General features: G+C 33.0%; 1 protein-coding gene across 1 annotated transcript in view; it reads left to right on the forward strand.

The window, feature by feature from the left end:
- LOC125669474 (uncharacterized) overlaps positions 1-21,786 on the forward strand; it is a 120,252-nt gene that overhangs the window by 33,593 nt on the left and 64,873 nt on the right. The window contains 17 exon segments of the mRNA XM_056162689.1: positions 4,231-4,293; positions 8,531-8,592; positions 9,126-9,203; positions 9,558-9,606; positions 10,007-10,085; positions 11,328-11,430; positions 12,841-12,914; positions 13,078-13,180; positions 13,872-13,990; positions 14,393-14,484; positions 14,816-14,904; positions 16,837-16,956; positions 17,045-17,189; positions 17,350-17,381; positions 17,474-17,540; positions 18,272-18,398; positions 20,817-20,994. Coding sequence (XP_056018664.1) covers positions 4,231-4,293; positions 8,531-8,592; positions 9,126-9,203; positions 9,558-9,606; positions 10,007-10,085; positions 11,328-11,430; positions 12,841-12,914; positions 13,078-13,180; positions 13,872-13,990; positions 14,393-14,484; positions 14,816-14,904; positions 16,837-16,956; positions 17,045-17,189; positions 17,350-17,381; positions 17,474-17,540; positions 18,272-18,398; positions 20,817-20,994 — 1,580 coding nt within the window.

Consider the following 21,786-nt stretch of genomic DNA (forward strand, 5'->3'; position numbering starts at 1 on the left):
TTTTTACCTTTATTTTATTATGGTGGGCCGTGGGTAAACTTTAGTTAAACTTAATGAAATGTTAAAAAAGTAAATTGAAACGGAATTCTTATTAAATCTGTTTGATTAAAGGTTAGTTAGTTTGACAAAAGTGCAAAGTACTATACAATCGATCTAAAATTATTCAAAACATTTTCGGTTAAGCCATGTGCTTGTGATACATGCGGTATTCTCTTTAGAGAAGTCGAGAGGCATAGCCTGTCCCGGGTTTATGTTAACTGGTCTTGGGAGAAGCGATGTCATAATAGGGGACTAGTCAAGTTGTGATTTAAACCCAGGACAGGGGACATATTGAAAATGAATTTAAAACAAGTGTTGATTTCCTTGTGACAGTTTTGTGCATTACTGTTAAATGTTTGAAAACAACTTGTCTATTGCATAAATCCAGGCATATCTGTGTCGAAAGGTCGGTCGAAGTATAAACTGTCACCAACTCCGGAAGTTACACGTTTTCCAGAATCAAAACATGAATGCTTGCGAAGAGAAGTCAATGATGCCTATGCCTCTCGACTTCTTTAAAGAGAATACCTGTGTGGTAGAGTCTCTTGTTAAAAGCACCAGGCTGACGAAGATAGATTCATTGTGACACATAAAGTAAAACTGCATTATCTGCTGTCTGCATAGGAGTTTTTCTTTACTTTCTCAGCTGATCAGCAAATGCATGTTCAAATTTTCTTTTTTTTGGTATAATTTCTTCTTTTTACAGTACAAAAGATATGGTAATAATCTGTATAAATTCAAAAGAATTGCAAATTTTCACAAGAAACCAGATTTTACTCAGAAAAGACGAAATTATTGCATTGTACTTATTATTATCATTTTCCCCCTCCTATAGTTTCTTCGCTCAAAATGTAAAGGCCCATTACCAGCAGCGGAATATCTAGATCTCTCTAATTCTGAAATAGGTAAGTTGTATATTAGAGTAAACTTGTGTGGCATTCAATTGAACCTTAACTGCCCAGTCCATTATTTTAACAAACATATGCTAAACATAATTATTACAAACACATACTAATTTAACATAATTATTACAAAAATATACAGTGTACTATTACAAGAATAAAGCTAATATCCCATGGTTTAATCAACTGAACATTGTTTTTTATCAGTATATATAATATTATTTGAATTAGATTTTTGAAAGTTTCATTTTTTATATTCCAGTGGTGATAGAGAAGTTGAGTAACTGTCCAAAACTGCAAACACTTATTCTGAGAGGGAATAAGATCTATGAAGTATCGAATTTGGAATGCTGTCCCCAGTTGTGGAATGTAGATCTAAGCAATAATGATGTAAGTTTTAAATGCATTTTTCTGTATGTTGGAATCATCGTCAGTATATGAAATGTTCTGAGATTTCCAGGATTACTCTCGAATTTGAAATTGTGGAACATATAAGAGAGATTGCTTTTATGAACTATAAACTTGTATTTGCAGATTAAGAGTTTGGATGGGCTGTCTCGTTTTGTAGCAGTAGGAATGCTAAACCTGTCCAACAATGACCTTACATGGCATGAACTTGGGAAAATTCGACACATTCATATCCTGAATCTCAGTCTTCATGGCAACAGTCAAATGGAAAAAGATCCATATTGTAAGTAAATGTGTACATAAATTTAAAGTATTTAAAGTATTGTAGTAGAACAAATGTAAGACCAGAAGTCTGCATTTATAGTAATTAAAGTAAATTTTGTGTGTTTACGATCACATACTGAAATTTTTTTAGGGTCAATAAGTCTCCTTTTCTTTTTTTCTCTCTCCCTTTATTTTTATCCAAAGATAAATCTGATGCATAGAAGGAATTCATGCTTTAATCAATATTAAGATAAATCTGAATCAGAGAAGGAATTCTTGTTTTAATCAATAAGATAAATCTGATGCAGAGAAGGAATTCATGTTTTAATTAATCAACAAGATAAACAAATGGAGTATAGGTTCTGTTGGTGAACAGAAGTATTGAAATAATTTTTTTTAAAATGACAGACTGTTTCTAGAAAGTTTCGTATTTGCATGGATGTACATTTTCTTGTCTTGGATTTGATAATTTGTCATTCTTCGTATTGTACTCAAGATTGGTTGTCAGTGATCATTTTCGAGAGCAAACATAGGCTAGTATTTATGTAATAGTCACATGTACATGTTATTGACATTTACATAATTTTCTTGCAGCTTCACCTTAGATACTAAGTTAACAATATTAACTAGATTTTAAAAATGTCCATTAATTTCCAAGAGAAATATGAATAGCATGTAGTTTATATGTATATTCATCTCCAGTCTTTTGGTCATCCCTTTGAATGGTTGCAATGTCTGAAGAAAAATTAGGAACTTTTTTTGTACGTGGGTGGTAATTGGGCATGTTTGCCAAGAGGTGCAATCAATATAGTGTGAAATTTGTTGGGAAAGTTTATCGCTTTTGCTAGAAAAATATATATATGTATCAGTGATAAAATTTAAGAGGTTTTTGTTCCAATATAGAACCTTTTTGACACATAGACTATTCTAGCAAGCAGTCAGTTGGATAAAGACTAGGTCTTTGGCACATACACATTGCATTTTATCTGGTAATATTTATTCAATAAATGTCTTTAAAGGCTTTGTGTCAATGAGTTTAGATCATTTAGAACAACTGTGTGATTAGATCAGAAAGATACTATCACAGCATTTTAAAGGATTTAAATCAACAATTTGTGCATAAAACATGTTTAGAAATTATACTAAAACCACAAAGAAGAAAAAAAGTATATGCATCCCCATCAATGAATATGGACATTTATAATTTTACATTAGTGATTTTAACACTGGCATGCTTTTCTTAAGGTAGCAATTTGTTTCCTGTTAACATATTAGTTAACATAATGTTTTTTCTATTCAGATTTTGATAGTAAACTAAGAAAGTATTAGTACACAAAAATAATGTTTGTTTCCACTGTTAGACAGACCATCTGAAATTTTCATATTCTGAAGGTTTTTTTAAGAATTTAAAGACAGATTTTGACTAATGATGAAAAGATTTCATGCATTTTAGATTTGAACAGCGTTAATGTAAAAAGTTTCACTTGATGTTATATCCACTTTTATGGGAGGCTCTCTTAATATTTACTGAATGTACATAGTCAAAAGCTTTGTAAATATATGGAGATGAATTGTTTACATACAGTTTAAAGTTTCCATAGACAATTTTACATCTATTTGCAGAGATGTAACACAGTACCTAGGTTTGATACTTCGAAGGAAATTTAAAAAAAATTGAAAATACATAAACCTCACCCAGTATTAATTGAACTTGGACATGTATATTAATTTTGTTTATTTATTTTATCAAGAAATCGAAGATTTTGTATTTGAAATCTAGATGTAATTTCCTGAAGAAAAAACATCAATACATTGAAACCCCACACACTACTTGATGTAATCAATACATGTAGTTACTTTTATTTCCTTTTTTAAAGAAAAGTGATATACATATTTAGCAACACATTGATGCAACAGTTCAGCATGAAAACTATGAAAGTAAATATGAATACATGCACAGCCCATTCATTGCCCCCATTTTTTCCATTAATTACTGCAGGTACATGCAAGTTCATTGCGTTTTACTTAAATAATGAAATATATCGTTTTGTTGTTGCTATTGGGAATTTGACATTGCACATTTTTCTGTAGTTCTAGCTGCAGGCAACTGTAATCTCGGCCCAATGATGACATCAAACACACATTTCATTTTTTTAAATATATATATATATTATATTTTACATCAGCACCAGCTGACAACAAAAACACATTTTATTGTTTTCTTATTAGGCCTATTTACATCAACACCAGGTGAAATGATTGTAGAACACATTTTTAGTTCTATGGTAGAATGCATTACAACCGTATTATATAAAAATCTCAGAACTCCACAGCAAAGTTGAAAAGGGGAAAAAACTATTGAATGTTAGTATATTGGTATGAACTATCAATATCAAACATTAGTCTATTCTTAACTTGTTGAAGTAATTTGCACAAATTCAGCTTGAGATGCGCATGTATGTATATAATATTTTTATGAATCCCCCTCAGGTGTTGATAAAAGTGGGAGCCTTAATTCTCCAAGTTAATTTTCGAATACAAGTTTTTCTTGTATAATTACCATATATCCTTCTCTTAATTAATCAAATAATAATTATTTGTGGTATTCTGTTCTTAGATCGGATTCATCTGATAGACTGTTTGCCAAATGTATGGATGTTGGATGGCCGCATAGTGACATGTAAGTTTTATTGATTACCTCTTACAAGATAAAAATTTAATTAATTAATTAATATTGACATGGGGGTAGGACAGAATATTGCCTTAAGTGGATCAAGGCTTAACTTTCACAAATACTTACATTCCAGGTAGAAGGAAATGTGCACTATGATAGTAAATGTGGGATATTTATAAAATTACTGTCAATGTTTCAATATCAACGATAACCACTGATAAAAATGTTTCAGTTCAAAATACTGAATAAAAGCCCATTCTGTTGGTTTTACCTATTATTAAGAATTTAAACACACCTTAGATTCATTTGAAATTTATTGAGGTCCAATGAACATATGTTCTGTTTCCCTTTAAATATTGATTTTGCATGTCCTTTATCAGATTTTTAGCATGTTTAATGTTCAATGATGAAATGGTAATTTGGATAATGAGATTTATACTACATTTATCAGAACCAATATTTACATTTCACTCTCATGACTCTCATTCAAAGAGGACAGATTCTGTGGAATTTATGTTTGCTATAAAACACTGTAGTATACAGAATGCTTTTTTTTAAATAGTGAAAATGGTATATTTGATTTTTTTTAAATATGTACAGAATGCATGTATTCCTAGGACTTTTGTACAGAATGCATGTATTCCTAGGACTTTTGTGCAGAATGCATGTATTCCTAGGACTTTTGAATGTTTTGAGATGACTGGGACAAAGATTTCCCTTCTTTTTTTATCTTGTTAGAAAATGTCATTATGAACGTCTGTTGGGTAACCACGGCTAGACAATTCTTCTCTATACCCTCTTATTATCATTGTATTGCAAAAGTTTGAATGTTTTCTCTTCTCATCAAGGTATAAAGGCTAAATATTTACAGTGGTTTCTTTGGCATATCAATTGATGATATAAATAAATATTCTTGGTTTTCCCCAGTGGATCTCTCCACTGATCAGATTAATATGAGTATCAGAGCCCCTATGTACAGACACACACACTCTGACAGTAGCCTGATTAGAGTAGAAATGAGTATCAGAGCCCCTATGTACAGACACACACACTCTGACAGTAGCTCGATTAGAGTAGAAATGAGTATCAGAGCCCCTATGTACAGACACACACACTCTGACAGTAGCCTGATTAGAGTAGAAATGAGTATCAGAGCCCCTATATACTGACACACACACTCTGACAGTAGCTCGATTAGAGTAGAAATGAGTAACGTTGCGATGTTGTGATGGACAGCATGTTTGCTTAGCACATTTTTCTGAATAAACAGTTATATGTGAAAAGTTTGAAGAATACTAAAAATTAAGTTACACAAAAGAAATAGCGATAGTGTATGTACACGTATATCCATGCTCTATACAAACACAGTGGCATATTTGATATATAGGAAGAAACTGAAAGGAAGCATAATGATGGACAGTAGCACGTCTGACCACTATCTTCATGTTCTTGTGATAAGTCCTATCTTTTGATCCACAAGTCTCTCAATATCCTGACTTAACTATCTAACTGTAAATATCCTGACTTAACTATCTAACTGTAAATGTCCTGACTTAACTATCTACATGTAAATGTCCTGACTTAACTATCTAACTGTAAATGTCCTGACTTAACTATCTACATGTAAATATCCTGATTTAACTATCTATATATAAATATCCTGACTTAATTATCTAACTGTAAGTGTCCTGACTTAATTATCTATATATAAATGTCCTGACTTAACTATCTATATATAAATGGCCTGACTTAATTATCTACATGTAAATGTCCTGACTTAAATATCTATATATAAATGTCCTGACTAAACTATCTATATATAAATGTCCTTACTTAACTATCTATATATAAATGTCCTGACTTAATTATCTACATGTAAATATCCTAACTTAATTATCTATGTATAAATGTCCTGACTTAACTATCTATATATAAATGTCCTGACTTAATTATCTGCATGTAAATATCCTAACTTAATTATCTATGTATAAATGTCCTGACTTAACTATCTATATATAAATATCCTGACTTAATTATCTACATGTAAATGTCCTGACTTAACTATCTATATATAAATGTCCTGACTTAATTATCTTCATGTAAATGTCCTGACTTAACTATCTATATATAAATGTCTTGACTTAACTATCTACATGTAAATGTCCTGACTTAACTATCTACATGTAAATGTCCTAACTTAACTATCTATATATAAATGTCCTGACTTAACTATCTACATGTAAATGTCCTGACTTAACTATCTATATATAAATGTCCTGACTTAACTATCTACATGTAAATGTCCTGACTTAACTATCTATATGTAAATGTCCTGACTTAATTATCTACATGTAAATGTCCTGACTTAACTATCTATATATAAATGTCCTGACTTGATTATCTATATATAAATATCTTGACTTAATTATCTACATGTAAATGTCCTGACTTAATTATCTATATGTAAATGTCCTGACTTAATTATCTATATATAAATGTCCTGACTTAAATATCTATATATAAATGTCCTGACTTAATTATCTACATGTAAATGTTCTGACTTAACTATCTACATGTAAATGTCCTGACTAAACTATCTACATGTAAATGTCCTGACTTAATTATCTATATATAAATATCCTAACTTTATTATCTATATATAAATATCCTAACTTTATTATCTATATATAAATGTCCTGACTTAATTATCTATATGTAAATGTCCTGACTTAACTATCTATATGTAAATGTCCTGACTTAATTATCAATATGTAAATGTCCTGACTTAACTATCTATTTATAAATGTCCTGACTTAATTATCTACATGTAAATGTTCTGACTTAACTATCTACATGTAAATGTCCTGACTAAACTATCTACATGTAAATGTCCTGACTAAACTATCTACATGTAAATGTCCTGACTTAATTATCTATATATAAATATCCTAAATTTATTATCTATATATAAATGTCCTGACTTAATTATCTACATGTAAATGTCCTGACTTAACTATCTATATATAAATGTCCTGACTTAACTATACATATAATTGTCACATAAGTCAAAACTTGGACTTAAGTCTGAGATTTTACTCAAATTTTAACTGCTGAAATGAAAAAAACTCAAACTTAAGTTTTGGATTTTTTGGAGAAATACAAGCCAGGAAACCAGTGATGTCAGCTAATCATCTATATTGTAACATACTGATGTCAGCTGATCTTCTCTAATTTAACATACTGAGATTTTAAAACTTTAAAGTATGTTTGTTATTTTGCCTGGCTGGAGGGTACTTTTCTCCAGGAATGGTGGAATGTAAGAATTAGAAAAACAAAATTCTATGACATTAATGCTTAAGCCGCTATATAATTACAATATGTGTCATGATCCTCAGTCAAGGTTATTTAGAATAGATCAAGGTCATAAGGATTTTAAAATTTTAGTATGAGCAATATTTGCAGTGGTGTAGCAAAGGCCATTTAGAAAGATGATAGTGCTCAAATATAATGTTTTTCGAACATATCCAATAGATTTTCCGTATGGGAGTTATTAGTCTGATTATAATCCTTAGCGCCATCACTCGTGGAAGTCTGTAAATATAGCTATAGTAATGTTCATTGTTGCTTGTATGTCCGACATTGAAATAAAGATTTATCATTATCATAATGATTAACATGATTAAGATGAAAAGTTTTACTGATTTACATTGTTGCTTGCATTGGGGCTTAAATGATACGCCCCCTTCACGATACGATACATATTGCAATACTTCTGCCACGATTCAATACTTTCATACGATACAATTTACAGAAGAAACCAATGATAACATTGAAGAAAAATTTAATTACCAAGATTCACAATTATGATTTTAAAAGAAAAATGTTTCCAAACTGCCAAAAGGTAAGATGCCTGTTGGATCTGTACTCTGTAGTTTAAGCCAATGAAGTTCATTATTATTTCGTCAGACTCAAGGCAAACAACAATCTGAACTTTATTGGATACTATTTTGTCCCTCATGCAGGTAAAAATAATAAGTACAGGCTGTGACTGATGTATTTTACTGAACCAGTTTGTAATAAACGAATTGAACTGAAAATCGAGGCAAAGGCCATTGAACAGTATCAATATTTCGGTGAATCATTTAAGCCCTAGTTTGCATATCTGAATTTGAAATAAAGTTTTATTATAAATGGTATTAATGTATTTTATGATGATTATGTGGATAAGTTGTACTGTTTATAGCTGCAGAGAGGTTACAAGTGAAGCACTTTTTCCAAGATTCAGCATTAACGTCAAAACCAATTGTAAGTAAAATGTCATACATTTGTCGAACTTCTGAAATCATTGAAGTGAAGTGTCATTTTCATCTGATGAAGTTAGGCCCTTTAATAGTACTCAGTGTTTTTCATACATAAGAATCCCTATAATCTTATTCAGGCAATTTCCCCTCACAAAAATTGTCCAAAATTCGCAAAATGGTTGAAAAATTTCCCCAAGGAGATTAAAGCTTTATTTCTATAGTTTTAAAAATCAATAGTTTTATATATATATATATATATATATATATATATATATATATATATATATATATCCATGTATAAATATATGTAATTTTTCAAACATAGAAGACATCCACATTGAAAAATTCGCAATATCCAAAAATGCCAATGATTGTTCCCAAATCAATAGGGCACAAGGTAACTTAAAATTGGTGTGAAAAACACTGATTGCTGAATTCTGAAATCACCAATTGTAAGTGAAGTGACATATTCATCTAATGAAATCAGGTCCTTAATTACTGTTTATTTGACTTAGAATTTTATCTTTCACTTTGTAGAGACACAAATTGTCCAAAGAATGGTTTATTCCTACAGCCAGAAAAAAAATAGAAGTCAGTGGTATCTATGGCCCAAAGGTAAGTACTGAATACACGTGATTATTCAGATTACCCAGGGTGCAGTCAGGTGTGACAGGCACTTATATTTGTGTTTTAGTGTTTTTTTATGCTGCTTCTCCAGTTAACTCTCAGCCATGATGGCTAGAAATATAGATTCTGTAAAATGGATATTATATGAAAAATATTGGAAATTCTTTCCAAAATTTAAATGTTCAGTTTAATTGGGGTTTTGAAAATTAGTGCAATTAATTACATCTCTGTGTTGATATGTTTCCCAAAGATAAGTCTTTTTGTATCTGCTGTTTTTCATTGGATATTACTTGTCATGTGTGAAATTTATCATGTGTGAAATTTAATTTTTTTCTATTGCAGGCCACCAAAGTCATGACAAGTTTTCCAGCAAATGGTGTTCACAATATAGGTAGGTTTAAGATAAGGGGAAAGTGAATGTTTGGTGTTAGACTTAGAGCAAAAAACTAATTTTCCATTTTGTATTCTACATGTATTTTGGTATACAGTAAAACACGGTTACAGCAAACCTCCAGGGCCAGTGAAAACAGTTCATTATAACAAAATTTCACAATACAGTAAAACACGGTTAAATTGAACCTCCGGGGTCTGCAAAAACAGTTCATTGTAACCAGACTTCGTTATCTCCAATAAATTACATTTTTTCTCTCTTAGGGGAATAAATATCACTTTTCAATAAGCATGAATACGTTATAAGTGTGTTAGATATAAGCAAGATTTACACTCTAGTTACCTTGATTGAATTTTGAAAGACTAGTATTTCTTATTAAAATGTGTGGTCTTATCATCAGAGATTGACAAGAAGAGACTGAAATACCTTGGCTACAACATCCAGGAGGACCTATTGATAGACAAGAAGTACACAAATAGGTAGGAACATCCCTCCACAGAGTCCGTGATAAACAGACTGTAGAGTGATTTATTTTCATGGGGTTAAATCTTTGTGCTTTGAAAAAGATATTTATGGGGACTCCATTTTGCAATGGAAGAGACATTATAATTTATTGTACATGTAGATCAGCTCCCTTGCTTGTGAAGGATTTAAAGTTTTGGGTATCAGCCTTGTAAGCAAAAAAAGAAACCTCCATGAAAAATGAATGATTATACAGTCCATGTATTGGTGAGGTGTTTTCTAGGGAAATTTGTACAAGATTTATCAGCAACATAACTCTTGGTTGTGTCTGTTTTTGTGGTGGATTGTAAGTCAGACATTATTTAAAGCTGACAGTCATAAATGGCACACATAATCTACCCTGTATTTATAGACATTTTTGTATACAGAGAGTTTCAGGTAATGAGGTGCTAATTTGATATTTCTGTACAGAGAGTTTTATGTGATGAATTACTAATTTGATATTTCTGTATAGAGAGTTTCAGGTGCTGAGGTATTAATTTGATATTTCTGTATAGAGAGTTTCAGGTGATGAGGTGCTAATTTGAAATTTCTGTACAGAGAGTTTCAGGTGATGAGGTACTAATTTCGCATTTCTGTATGCAGAGAGTTTCAGGTGATGAGGTGCTAATTTGATATTTCTCTATACAGAGAGTTTCAGGTGATGAGGTACTAATTTGATATTTCTCTATACAGAGAGTTTCAGGTGATGAGGTACTAATTTGATATTTCTGTACAGAGAGTTTCAGGTGATGAGGTGCTAATTTGACATTTCTGTAGAGAGCCTTTCAGGTGATGAGGTAGTAATTTGATATTTCTGTATGGAGAGTTTCAGGTGATGAGGTACTAATTTGATATTTCTGTATAGAAAGTTTCATGTGATGAGGTACTAATTTGATATTTCTGTATACAGAGAGTTTCAGGTGATGAGGTGCTAATTTGACATTTCTGTACAGATAGTTTCAGGTGATGAAGCACTAATTAGATATTTCTGCAAACAGAGACTTTCATGTGATGAGGTGCTAATTTGATATTTCTGTATACAGAGAGTTTCAGGTGATGAGGTGCTAATTTGATATTTCTGTACAGAGAGTTTCAGGTGATGAGGTGCTAATTTGATATTTCTGTATAGAGAGTTTCAGGTGATGAGGTGCTAATTTGATATTTCTGTACACAGAGTTTCATATCATGAGGTAGTAATTTGATATTTCTGTATACAGAGAGTTTCAGGTGATGAGGTACCGGAGGACCTTTATTGAGGATCTACTGGAGGCCCGTCCTGAGGACAGAGAGAGGTGTAATATGCTTCTGCTATTTTTAGTGGTATGTTACTGCTTTGGGATTAAACACAATAATATATTGATAAGGATAAACAACAGCATAACACATCAACATGTTACATTAATAACACCTATACGTATCACTATGGTTACAAACATCAACACATCAACAAATTGCTATGGATGATACAACATACATGTATTACTATTCAACACATCAACATATTACTATAGCAACACAACAACATATTGCTATGGATACACAACAACATAATATTGCTATGGATAACACATCAACATATTTCCATGGCAACACATCAACTTACTACTATGGCAACACATCAACATATTACAACTGGTCACAGTAGCTCATTGGTAGAGCGTTCGCTTTGTAACCGGGAGGTCATGAGTTTAAACCTAAGACGTAAACATAGATAGTGATTGCTCCTTTGCCAAATGCTCGGCGTTTAGAAGTGAGAATCATGGGTCTTTCAGATATGACCTTAAAAACGGAGGTCCCATGTTGTGGCAGGTGTTTGCATGTTGAAGAACCCTCACTGCTACGGCTGTAAGAGCTAAGCATATGTCTGAATTTGTGGTACTTCACAATATTGTCTCAATATGAGTGAAAAATACTCGATGGGACATAAAACCAACAAACATCATCATGTTACTTTGGCAACACAACTTATTTCCATGGATACACAGCATATTACTATGACAACACATCAACATATAACTATGGTAACACAACAACATATTACTATGGCAACACAACATATTACTATGGTAACACAACATATTACTATGGTAACACATCAACATATTACTATGGGAACACATCAACATATTGCTAGTGATAATGCAGCAACATATTGCTATGGTAACACAAAAACATATTACTATGGTAACACAACATATTACTATGGTAACACATCAACATATTACTATGGATACACAACAACATATTACTATGGATACATATCAACATATTACTATGGTAACACAACAAAATATTACTATGGTAACACATCAACATATTACTATGGATACACATCAACTTATTACTATGGAAACACATCAACATATTACATAGTAACACATCAACATATTGCTAGTGATAATGCAGTAACACATTACTATGGTAACACAAAAACATATTTCTATTTTTTGTATAATTTTTGTAAACACAGGACATAGCCAGTAAACAATTTCTAGTACATGTATTCTTATTGGTTAATAATGATAGCATGCAAATGAACATCAATAATCTGATGTTGGGTGCTGCATGGCAACTACAAAACTCTTGCTAAATCTGCCATGACAGTGATGGATCAGAAATCTTGGCTAGTACAGATATTGTAGAGAGCATTTGCACTTAAATCATAAAATCCAAAGAGGTGATAGAATTCTGTGTGATTTGTATGTGGTTTTTGTTTATGTGTCACTGCAGGCCTCGTTGGAATTTGTTTTACCAACTCATCTTGTAAAAGAAACATTGGACACTGCCAAACTAAACAAGATTGGGTAAGTTGTAACACAGATGCCAAACTAAATAAGATTGGGTAAGTCGTAACACAGACGGCTCAATCAATGTTCCGGGAAATGTTGATTTTCTATATTTATTTGCAACCTGTGAATCAGGAAACCATATTGGACTTCGACATTGACCCAGTTTTGTTTCTTCCAGACAAGTGTATTCCATGGATCTCTTCCTTTTACCTCGAGATGTCAGGTGTCTTCTGGTGTGTGTCTTACTGGGGGCTGTTAAAATCGATAAAGATGACAAAGAGGTAAAATGTCGGTGTCACTTCCTGTACGGTATGCCTGTATAACACTGAGGTAAAATGTCGGAGTCACTTCCTGTACAGTATGCCTGTATAACACTGAGTGTTTCTGTCTTTGCCCATCTTTAACCTTGGTCTTAACTTTTAAACTATCCTTAGTTGATAATTTTTTTAATTGAGACAGGCTACTGACAAATAAGTTGGTGTTACAGGGGTTTCAACAGTCTCGTTTAAAGTTAGCGTTTTGCAAATTCTATGGTGGTTATAATGGTTTAATTTGCAAATACAAGCTTTTTCTGGATATAATGTTGTCTGACATGTTTTATACCAATTATTAGGCTGTTCTTTACACACTGATTTTGACTATGGATTGCTCTGTTTACCTGATAGAGATATATAGGGCTCACGACGGGTGTGGCTGGCCAATAGGGGATGCTTACTCCTCCTGGGCACTTGATGCCACCTCTGGTTTTCCAGGGCTCTGTGTTTGTCCAACTCTTAATTTTGTATTCTTTATAGGATTTATAAGATTGATCACTGTTTGTTATTTTCATATTGCATATTTTGCAAACTGAAAGTTTTAAGTTAAGACTTTGTATCAGTTTCATTCATTGTGGTGAATTGAATGGATCCATTCAATTCAATTATTGTCTTTAACAAAGACATCTTGCATCTTGGTTTTCCTTCATTTTCACAGGATGGTGGTCTGTATGATAAGCTGTACTTGTGTCTTTTCTACACGGTCAGTGAACTGGTCAAGCTCAGTCATGCTTCCAATGCCAAACACTCTGCTGTTAAGTCCAAACTCAACACACTGTAAGTATCGTCACATTTTCTATTTTTTCAGCATTGATGTCATCATTTGTCATGGAATACCAATTTTTTTTGGCTTCCTTGGATGTGACAGACAATCAAATAAAATGTTTTGGTCGTAAAAGAACTAAGAATAGCTTTCCATGAATGATGTAACAATGAGACTGTACTTTTTTCACAAATCCACAAAACTTGATGATTAAACAGTATTATTTAAAGTCAACATTTCGCAAATTCTGTAGTCGTTAAAATGGGTGTGGTCAGTCAACAGGGGATGCTTACTCCTCTTAGGCACCTGATTCCACCTCTGGTATATACAGGGGTCTGTGTTTGCAGTACTGTTAATTTTTTATTCTTCATAGTAATTACTGTTGATTATCTTCACTTGTTTATGAAACTTTACAGGTACTACGATTACAAAAGTTTGCTAGCATCAGAAGTCGTTCAACTGCTGTGCATTGTGCCAGCCTTTTTCCAGTATGTTGCCAAAGATGTGGGTAAGTTTTCTTTTGACAGAGCATTCATTGACCCTGAACCCAAGATTCAAACTCAAGGTCAAGAGCAAAAATGAATTGACCTATTAGATGAGTGAATTTTTTGTTATATTTCTTCTCTATTCAAATTACATTTTTCTTCCATTTTAACACAATAGTACGAGTGTACAGTAAAACATGGTTATATTTTCCTCTCAGAAGGGATTTCATTATAAGTGTCTTCATTATAAGCGTGTTTGACTGTATAATCGGGCCAGTAATATTGTTACCAAAGTAAGTCTGCAGAAGACACACACCACACATGATGTTTACGATACACGTGTGACATTTTCAGGTGTGATGAATTTAGTTGTCACTGCGACTGGGGATCATGACATCAAACAGAAAATCACGGCTGTGTCAGCCAATGTGTCACAAGAAGGGGTAAGGATGTTTCAATTTCCAGAGTAGTTGACATCAAAAGCAATTTTGACAAATTAAGCACTGAATGTAGACTTAAAAAAGAAATACAAGAACATTTTTAAATCACCAAAATAAAAATTGATTTGCTTCCGATGTTGATTCTATATATCTTGGCAAACTCGTAATGAAAGAAAAAAGTCTTTCACCTATGCTTCATATTTGGATATTTTATTAAACATAGATGTCAACAGCAAACTAACAGCACAACTTTATGACAAATGAGATATTTCAGCCTCTTGATCATCAGTTTGATGTTTTTTGCTCTACAGAGAACTTTTGTGAAATTCTTGACTTTTTAGCTCACCTGAACCGAAGGTTCAAGTGAGCTATTCTGATCACATTTTGTCCGGCGTCCGTCTGTCTGTCCGTCTGTCTGTCCGTAAACTTTTCACATTTTCGACTTCTTCTCCAGAACCACTGGGCCAATTTCAACCTAACTTGGCCAAAAGCATCCTTGAGTGAAAGGCTTTCAAGTTTGTTCAAATGAAGGGCCATGTCCCTTTCAAAGGGGAGATAATCACAAAAATGCAAAAATAGGGTGGGGTCATTTAAAAATCTTCTTCTCAAGAACCACTGTGCCAGAAGAGCTGAAATTTACCTGAAAGCTTCCTGACATATTGCAGATTCAAGTTTGTTCAAATCATGGCCCCCGGTGGTAGGATGGGGCCACAAGGGGGGATCAAAGTTTTACATACAAATATATAGGGAAAAACTTTAAAAATCTTCTTTTCAAGAACCGCTAAGCCAGAAAAGCTGAGATTTACATGAAAACTTCCTGACATAATGCAGATTCAAGTTTGTTCAAATCATGGGCCCCGGGGGTTGGATGGGGCCACAATAGGGGATCAAAGTTTTACATACAAATATATAGGAAAAATCTTTAAAAATCTTCTTCCCAAGAACCACTAAGCCAGAAAAGCTGAGATTTATATGAAAGCTTTCTGATATAGTACAGATTCTAAATTGTTAAAATCATGGCCCCTGGGGGTCGGATGGGGCCACAATAGGGGTTCAAAATTTTACATACAAATATATAGGAAAAATCTTTAAAAATCTTCTTCCCAAGAACCACTGAGCCAGAAAAGCTGAGATTTATATGAAAGCTTCCTGATATAGTACAGATTCTAAATTGTTAAAATCATGGCCCCCGGGGATCGGATGGGGCCACAATAGGGGGTCAAAGTTTTTTTGTTGTTGTTTGTTTTTTTGTTTGTTTTTTTGTTGTTGTTGATATAGTGCAGATTCAAGTTTGTTCAAATCATGGACCCCGGGGATTGGATGGGGCCTCAAGGGGGGCATCAAAGTTTTACATACAAATTTATAGGAAAAATCTTTTAAAATCTTCTTCTCAAGAACCACTGAGCCAGAAAAGCTGAGATTTATATGAAAGCTTCCTGATATAGTGCAGATTATAAATTGTTAGGATCATGGCCCCCGGGGGTTGGATGGGGCCACAATAGGGGGTCAAAGTTTTACATACAAATATATAGGAAAAATCTTTAAAAATCTTCTTCCCAGAACCACTAAGCCAGAAAAGCTGAGATTTATATGAAAGCTTTCTGATATAGTGCAGATTCTAAATTGTTAAAATCACGGCCCCCTGGGGTAGGATGGGGCCACAATAGGGGATCAAAGTTTTACATACAAATATATAGGAAAAATCTTTAAAAATCTTCTTCTCAAGAACCATTAGGCCAAAGAAGTTCACATTTACATGAAAGCTTTCTGACATAGTGTAGATTCAAGTTTGCAAAAACCATGGCCTCCAGGGGTAGGTTTGGGACCATAATAGGGACTACGGTTTTACATGCAAATAGATATGGAAAATCTTCTGATATGGACCAAGGTGACTCAGGTGAGCGATGTGGCCTATGGGCCTCTTGTTTTTGATAGGGAGAGGTAAGACGGTTGTATGAAGAGCTGTCTGAACTCCTTCTGCAGAAGGTTCAGGAACAGTCCCTCAACATCAGCAACAAAGCTCCAAAGATGTCTAAGTGTGACGAGATTCTTACAGTAAGTGTTTGGGTTCAGTACTCTAATGAAAAATACAAACAAAACGGGGGGTTGTTTTCTATAGTAAAAATATCTGAATGCTCCGCAGTCCCGAAGAGCCTTTCCTATAAGGAATTCTGGATCAGTGGAAATGGCAGAGTTCCATGCCAAAGGAATGACTAGTCCAGAGAAGGACCCACCCCGAGTTCTAAGTGCCAAAAGAAGTGCTGAAAGAAACCAAAAGAAATTTCCACGTAAGGAGTCTTGTTGTTAGTTCTGTTAAGGGAGATAACTCTCAGAGAGTTCACCTATACAACATTTACAGAAAAAAGGAAGTATGTTTGATTTATTAGTTTATTTTATACCAGATGTATGTATAAATCTACCGCTGTAAAACTGTTTCTATTTCTTCAGATCTTGGGGACCCTTTGCTTCTTGGACCACAGGTATTAATGATCTTCCTTGTAAAAATTTTTTTAATTTGACTTGATTTATTTTCACTTGTTAAATTGATTTCCCCTTTCTGTTATATTTGTAGACCCTTGGAAAGATTGTGGGTCTTCCACAGCCATTTGTCGCACTGGTAGCAATGGATTCTGTGCCAGGTATATTGCACTTTGATCAAAAAGCTTTCTCTGGAACTAAATTACTATGACAAAATTTTAACACCATTTTGGAAGCATGCAGTTAAGTACATGGAAAAATAAAATTAAAAAAGCATCCATTATGACAGATAGTTACAATGAATTTATGATATATCATTTTTATCTCCCTGTAGCTGGGGATTCAGGGACAGATAGTATTTGGTCAGTCCATCAGTTTCATTGTCCACAAAAACCTGTAACCTTGGTAATGACTTGATTTGATGGCAATAGGGCTTTCATATTTCACAAGTGTATTCCTTTTGATAAGACCTTTCTCTAAGTAGCAAATTTTTGATCTCATGACTTTGACCTTGCAGTTTGACCTCTTTTGAAAACTTTTAACCTTGGCCATAACTTTTGAATGCTTAGTGATAGGGCTTTCATATTTCACATGTGTGCTCCATGTGTCAAGACCATTCTTTTCATAACAAACGTTTTGACCTCATGACTTTGAGTTTGGCCATACGGGGATATCATTGTTTCACAAATGCATCTTGTTCGATTACAAATCAACACAATAAATATGCTTAAATTCTATGTGTACAACACGGCAACTTTTAAGGTCCCATTGAGATTGCTGTGTAAATGAGCTTTACACATTAGTGAAGTACTTCTGCCGATTTCTTTCAGTTGGTAGTGGTTTTGTTTCAGTTGCTAATGGTTTTGTTTCAGTTGCTATGGTTTTGTTTCAGTTGCTAATGGTGCCATGGAAAGTAAGCTCAAGGTTAGCGAGGATCATTACACATACGTTAACATGGAACAGCTGATGTGGGACGAAGCCCTGTCCTTCTGGAAACCAAAGGGTGCAATTGGAGACAGGTAAGCTCACACACCAAATCGATTTTCTCCGACCTGTCCGCATACTCAGGGAAACAGATAATTTAGGTTTCACTTCAATACGCAAGTTCCGAGTTACACAACAATTATTTCCCTTTGTCGAACTCTTTCGCATTTTATGACGTATGGTGGGTACACAATGTATACGTCATTATATCGTAGACTGCCATTGTACATAACGATTACGTACAATTAATGTAATAAAAGCGTAACTTTTGTTTATATCAACCACTGGTATGTATATTCTGGCCATATCCAGCACAATCTGTTTGAATAAGATCATCAAATTGGCTATTAAATCATTATTCGTTTCCTCTTCTACATGAGTGACGCTTTTATCAAAGAAAGATGGCAATTAACAGTATTTGTTTGAGCCATTTTGTTATCCAATACTCATAAACTCACTAAAGTTGCCTTTCCCCTGAGATAGGATGGTCTCAGAAACTCTGGATATTATTTTTTAAGAAATAATACAACGATAGTAATTAGCCAATGTACCCACTATCATCATATTTTACGTCATAATTTACGGAAGAGTTTGACAAAGGGAAATAACTCTTGGGGAACTTGGAACTGCCGTATTTGTCCACATGTAAGACTGCGGGTTCAATTCATATCTACAAATATCAAAAAATATGAAACATAATCCCAAAGATTCAGATGTGAATAAATAAAAAGGTATATATGGTTTTCTTTCTGTAAAGGTGCATTGATATTTAACCAACCCCTGATTTTATTTCTATGTTGATATGTCAACTGACTGATTAAGAAGTAATTATTTTTTTTTTAATTTTTTAACTTTCAATCAAAATGTATTTTCAGAAAACAAAACTCACACAAAGTGTCACTGGGTAAAATGAACATTGTTTGCAACAAAAATTGTTGTCGACCAATCCTTGTAAAAATTCCACCTTATGTTTCAGTATGCTCTTGGAGTTTATTGCAACATTTAAGTATAAAAACAGGTAATGGTGCATTAAGCTTCTTTCAGTGAAGTTTTCTTTTTACCTATATTTTATACACATCTATTCTCTGACTTTTATTTTATACACATCTATTCTCTGACTTTTATTTTCTACACATCTATTTTCTGACTTCTATTTTATACACATCTATTCTCTGACTTTTATTTTCTACACATCTATTCTCTGACTGTTTAGTAAATCTGCTGAACATATCCACTCTGTTATGCTATCGCTGATGTACGCTCCTAGAAGGAAAATCTAGCACAGAGTTTAAAAAGTTTTGATTTCATCAGCTCAGTTTTCAATCTCACTGTGAAATCATTTTCTTTGATGATGTGACACTCTGCTTACGTGAGTCTAGGATTAGAAAGAATTCTCTCTTGACGAGGCTGACACAACACCTCATTATCATAATTAGTTTTCTGGCTCTCACAAACTTTCTTTGAGGCTCTGTAGAAGAAGAATAATGATGAAAGTGGCTGAATCCAATCTTCTTTTACTATTACAGTGCTGATTTGAATAATAAGTATTACTTTTTAGATACTAACAATTTGAAATATGTACATATATTTTAACATTAGTAATTACAGTTATTGATTGGTAATGGCATGAAATCATATTTCTTGTTATATACTGTACTTAATTAAGGATGCATAGCACACCAGAGAAAACTTAGAAATGGAAAGTGGAGGACACGTTTTGAAATCAAAAACCTTAATTCTTCTTTATTTGGGAAAGAAATGCAGTTTTAGCAGAAAATTTGGTGGAGAAAAAGTAAAACCCTTGCAAGATTGGAACTCGAGGTCTACAAATCAGTGGTTTTATAGTAACCGTCTGAGCTCTTGGGCTGAGCAACAAAGTTTAAAAGAACAAGAAATACATTTGTGATATTTATTTTTCCGTTTAAACAATGTGTTATTCATCCTTAGAAATGGGTGGAGATGGGAGTAAGAAAGAAATGGAGGATTATTTTTCACATTTTGGCACAGCATGAAATCTGCATGACAACTTTTGTTTTACATATGTATTACTTTTTTTCACAGTTTGCATGATGGTACCAAGTTACGCACATTTAATTTGTATATCTACAGCTTATCATCAGTACTTAAAAATCAAAAAAATTCAAATCTAATATTTTAATGAAGATAACACAGTATTATATGATATGTGTTTATGAAATAAAGCTGTTCTAAATTAAATTTATGATATTACAATATGATGATCTGTCTTACAAAATATAAGTATAAAATTACTTAAATTAAAAAAAATAGCACTTGTAATATTTTAGGGTGATACATTTCGTAGTCATTTGTATAAGTGTATCCAGTAAAAAGTCACTGAAACAAAATACATTGTATTCATTGTCGGAGGAATTTTCATGATTGAAAATAGCGTATTATGATTCCATTGTTTTGAATTCCCTTGTGATTTACAGACTGACACTTCACACGGTGGAGGATCTACAGCGGGAGCTGGAATTAAAAGCAAGCTTGGCTGACAAGATAATGAGACCTAATACCCCAGACTGGATGACCACCAATGACCCCAACACCCCCCTCATATACTCCCCCCGGGTACCCCCAATCACTCCCCCAGAAACCCCCAAAACAAAGGTAAAACATGTGACATAGTTACATTATATGCATTGATTCAGTACAGTAAAACACACTTATAATAAACTCTCTTATAATGAATTCAGGCTTATTACGAAATTATATTTATTCCCCTATGAGAGGAAAATAGTGAAATTGGATATAACGGAGTTTGGTAATAACAAACTCTTTTTCACTGGCCCCAGAGGTTTGCTATAACTGTGTTTTACTGTATCTGAAAATAATCATTAAACATAGAACAGATTGTATGCATTTAATGAATTTTGAAGTTGATAAGTATCTAATTTTTCACTCAACTAATGTATGCAGTCTAAACTAAAAAAAAAATGTTGAATAATGTTGTTTATAGAAACTGTATTGTTTTCCACCCTTTGTTTTAGAGAAAGCGTGTTAGGATTAAACAGAGTTTGTCCCCTTTGGTAATGATTCAAACCTATCGAATATAAGGACAATATACACAGAATTGTATACATACTGGGGTTTTATGTTCAACATGTAACCGGAGGGATCCGTTTGATGTGGTTTTTTCTTTTTCTTTTAGCTCAGTTTTTTTGCATCAAACTCATATTAACACTGACTCATTTAAGTAATTAATGAACTCATATTAACACCGACTCATTTAAGTAATTAAGGAACTCATATTAACACCGACTCATTTAAGTAATAAATGAACTCATATTAACACTGACTCATTTAAGTAATTAATGAACTCATATTAACACCGACTCATTTAAGTAATTTACGAACTCATATTAACACGACTCATTTAAGTGATATACGAACTCATATTAA

The sequence above is a fragment of the Ostrea edulis genome, chromosome 4 (assembly GCF_947568905.1).
Source record: "Ostrea edulis chromosome 4, xbOstEdul1.1, whole genome shotgun sequence".
Lineage (NCBI taxonomy): Eukaryota > Metazoa > Mollusca > Bivalvia > Ostreida > Ostreidae > Ostrea > Ostrea edulis.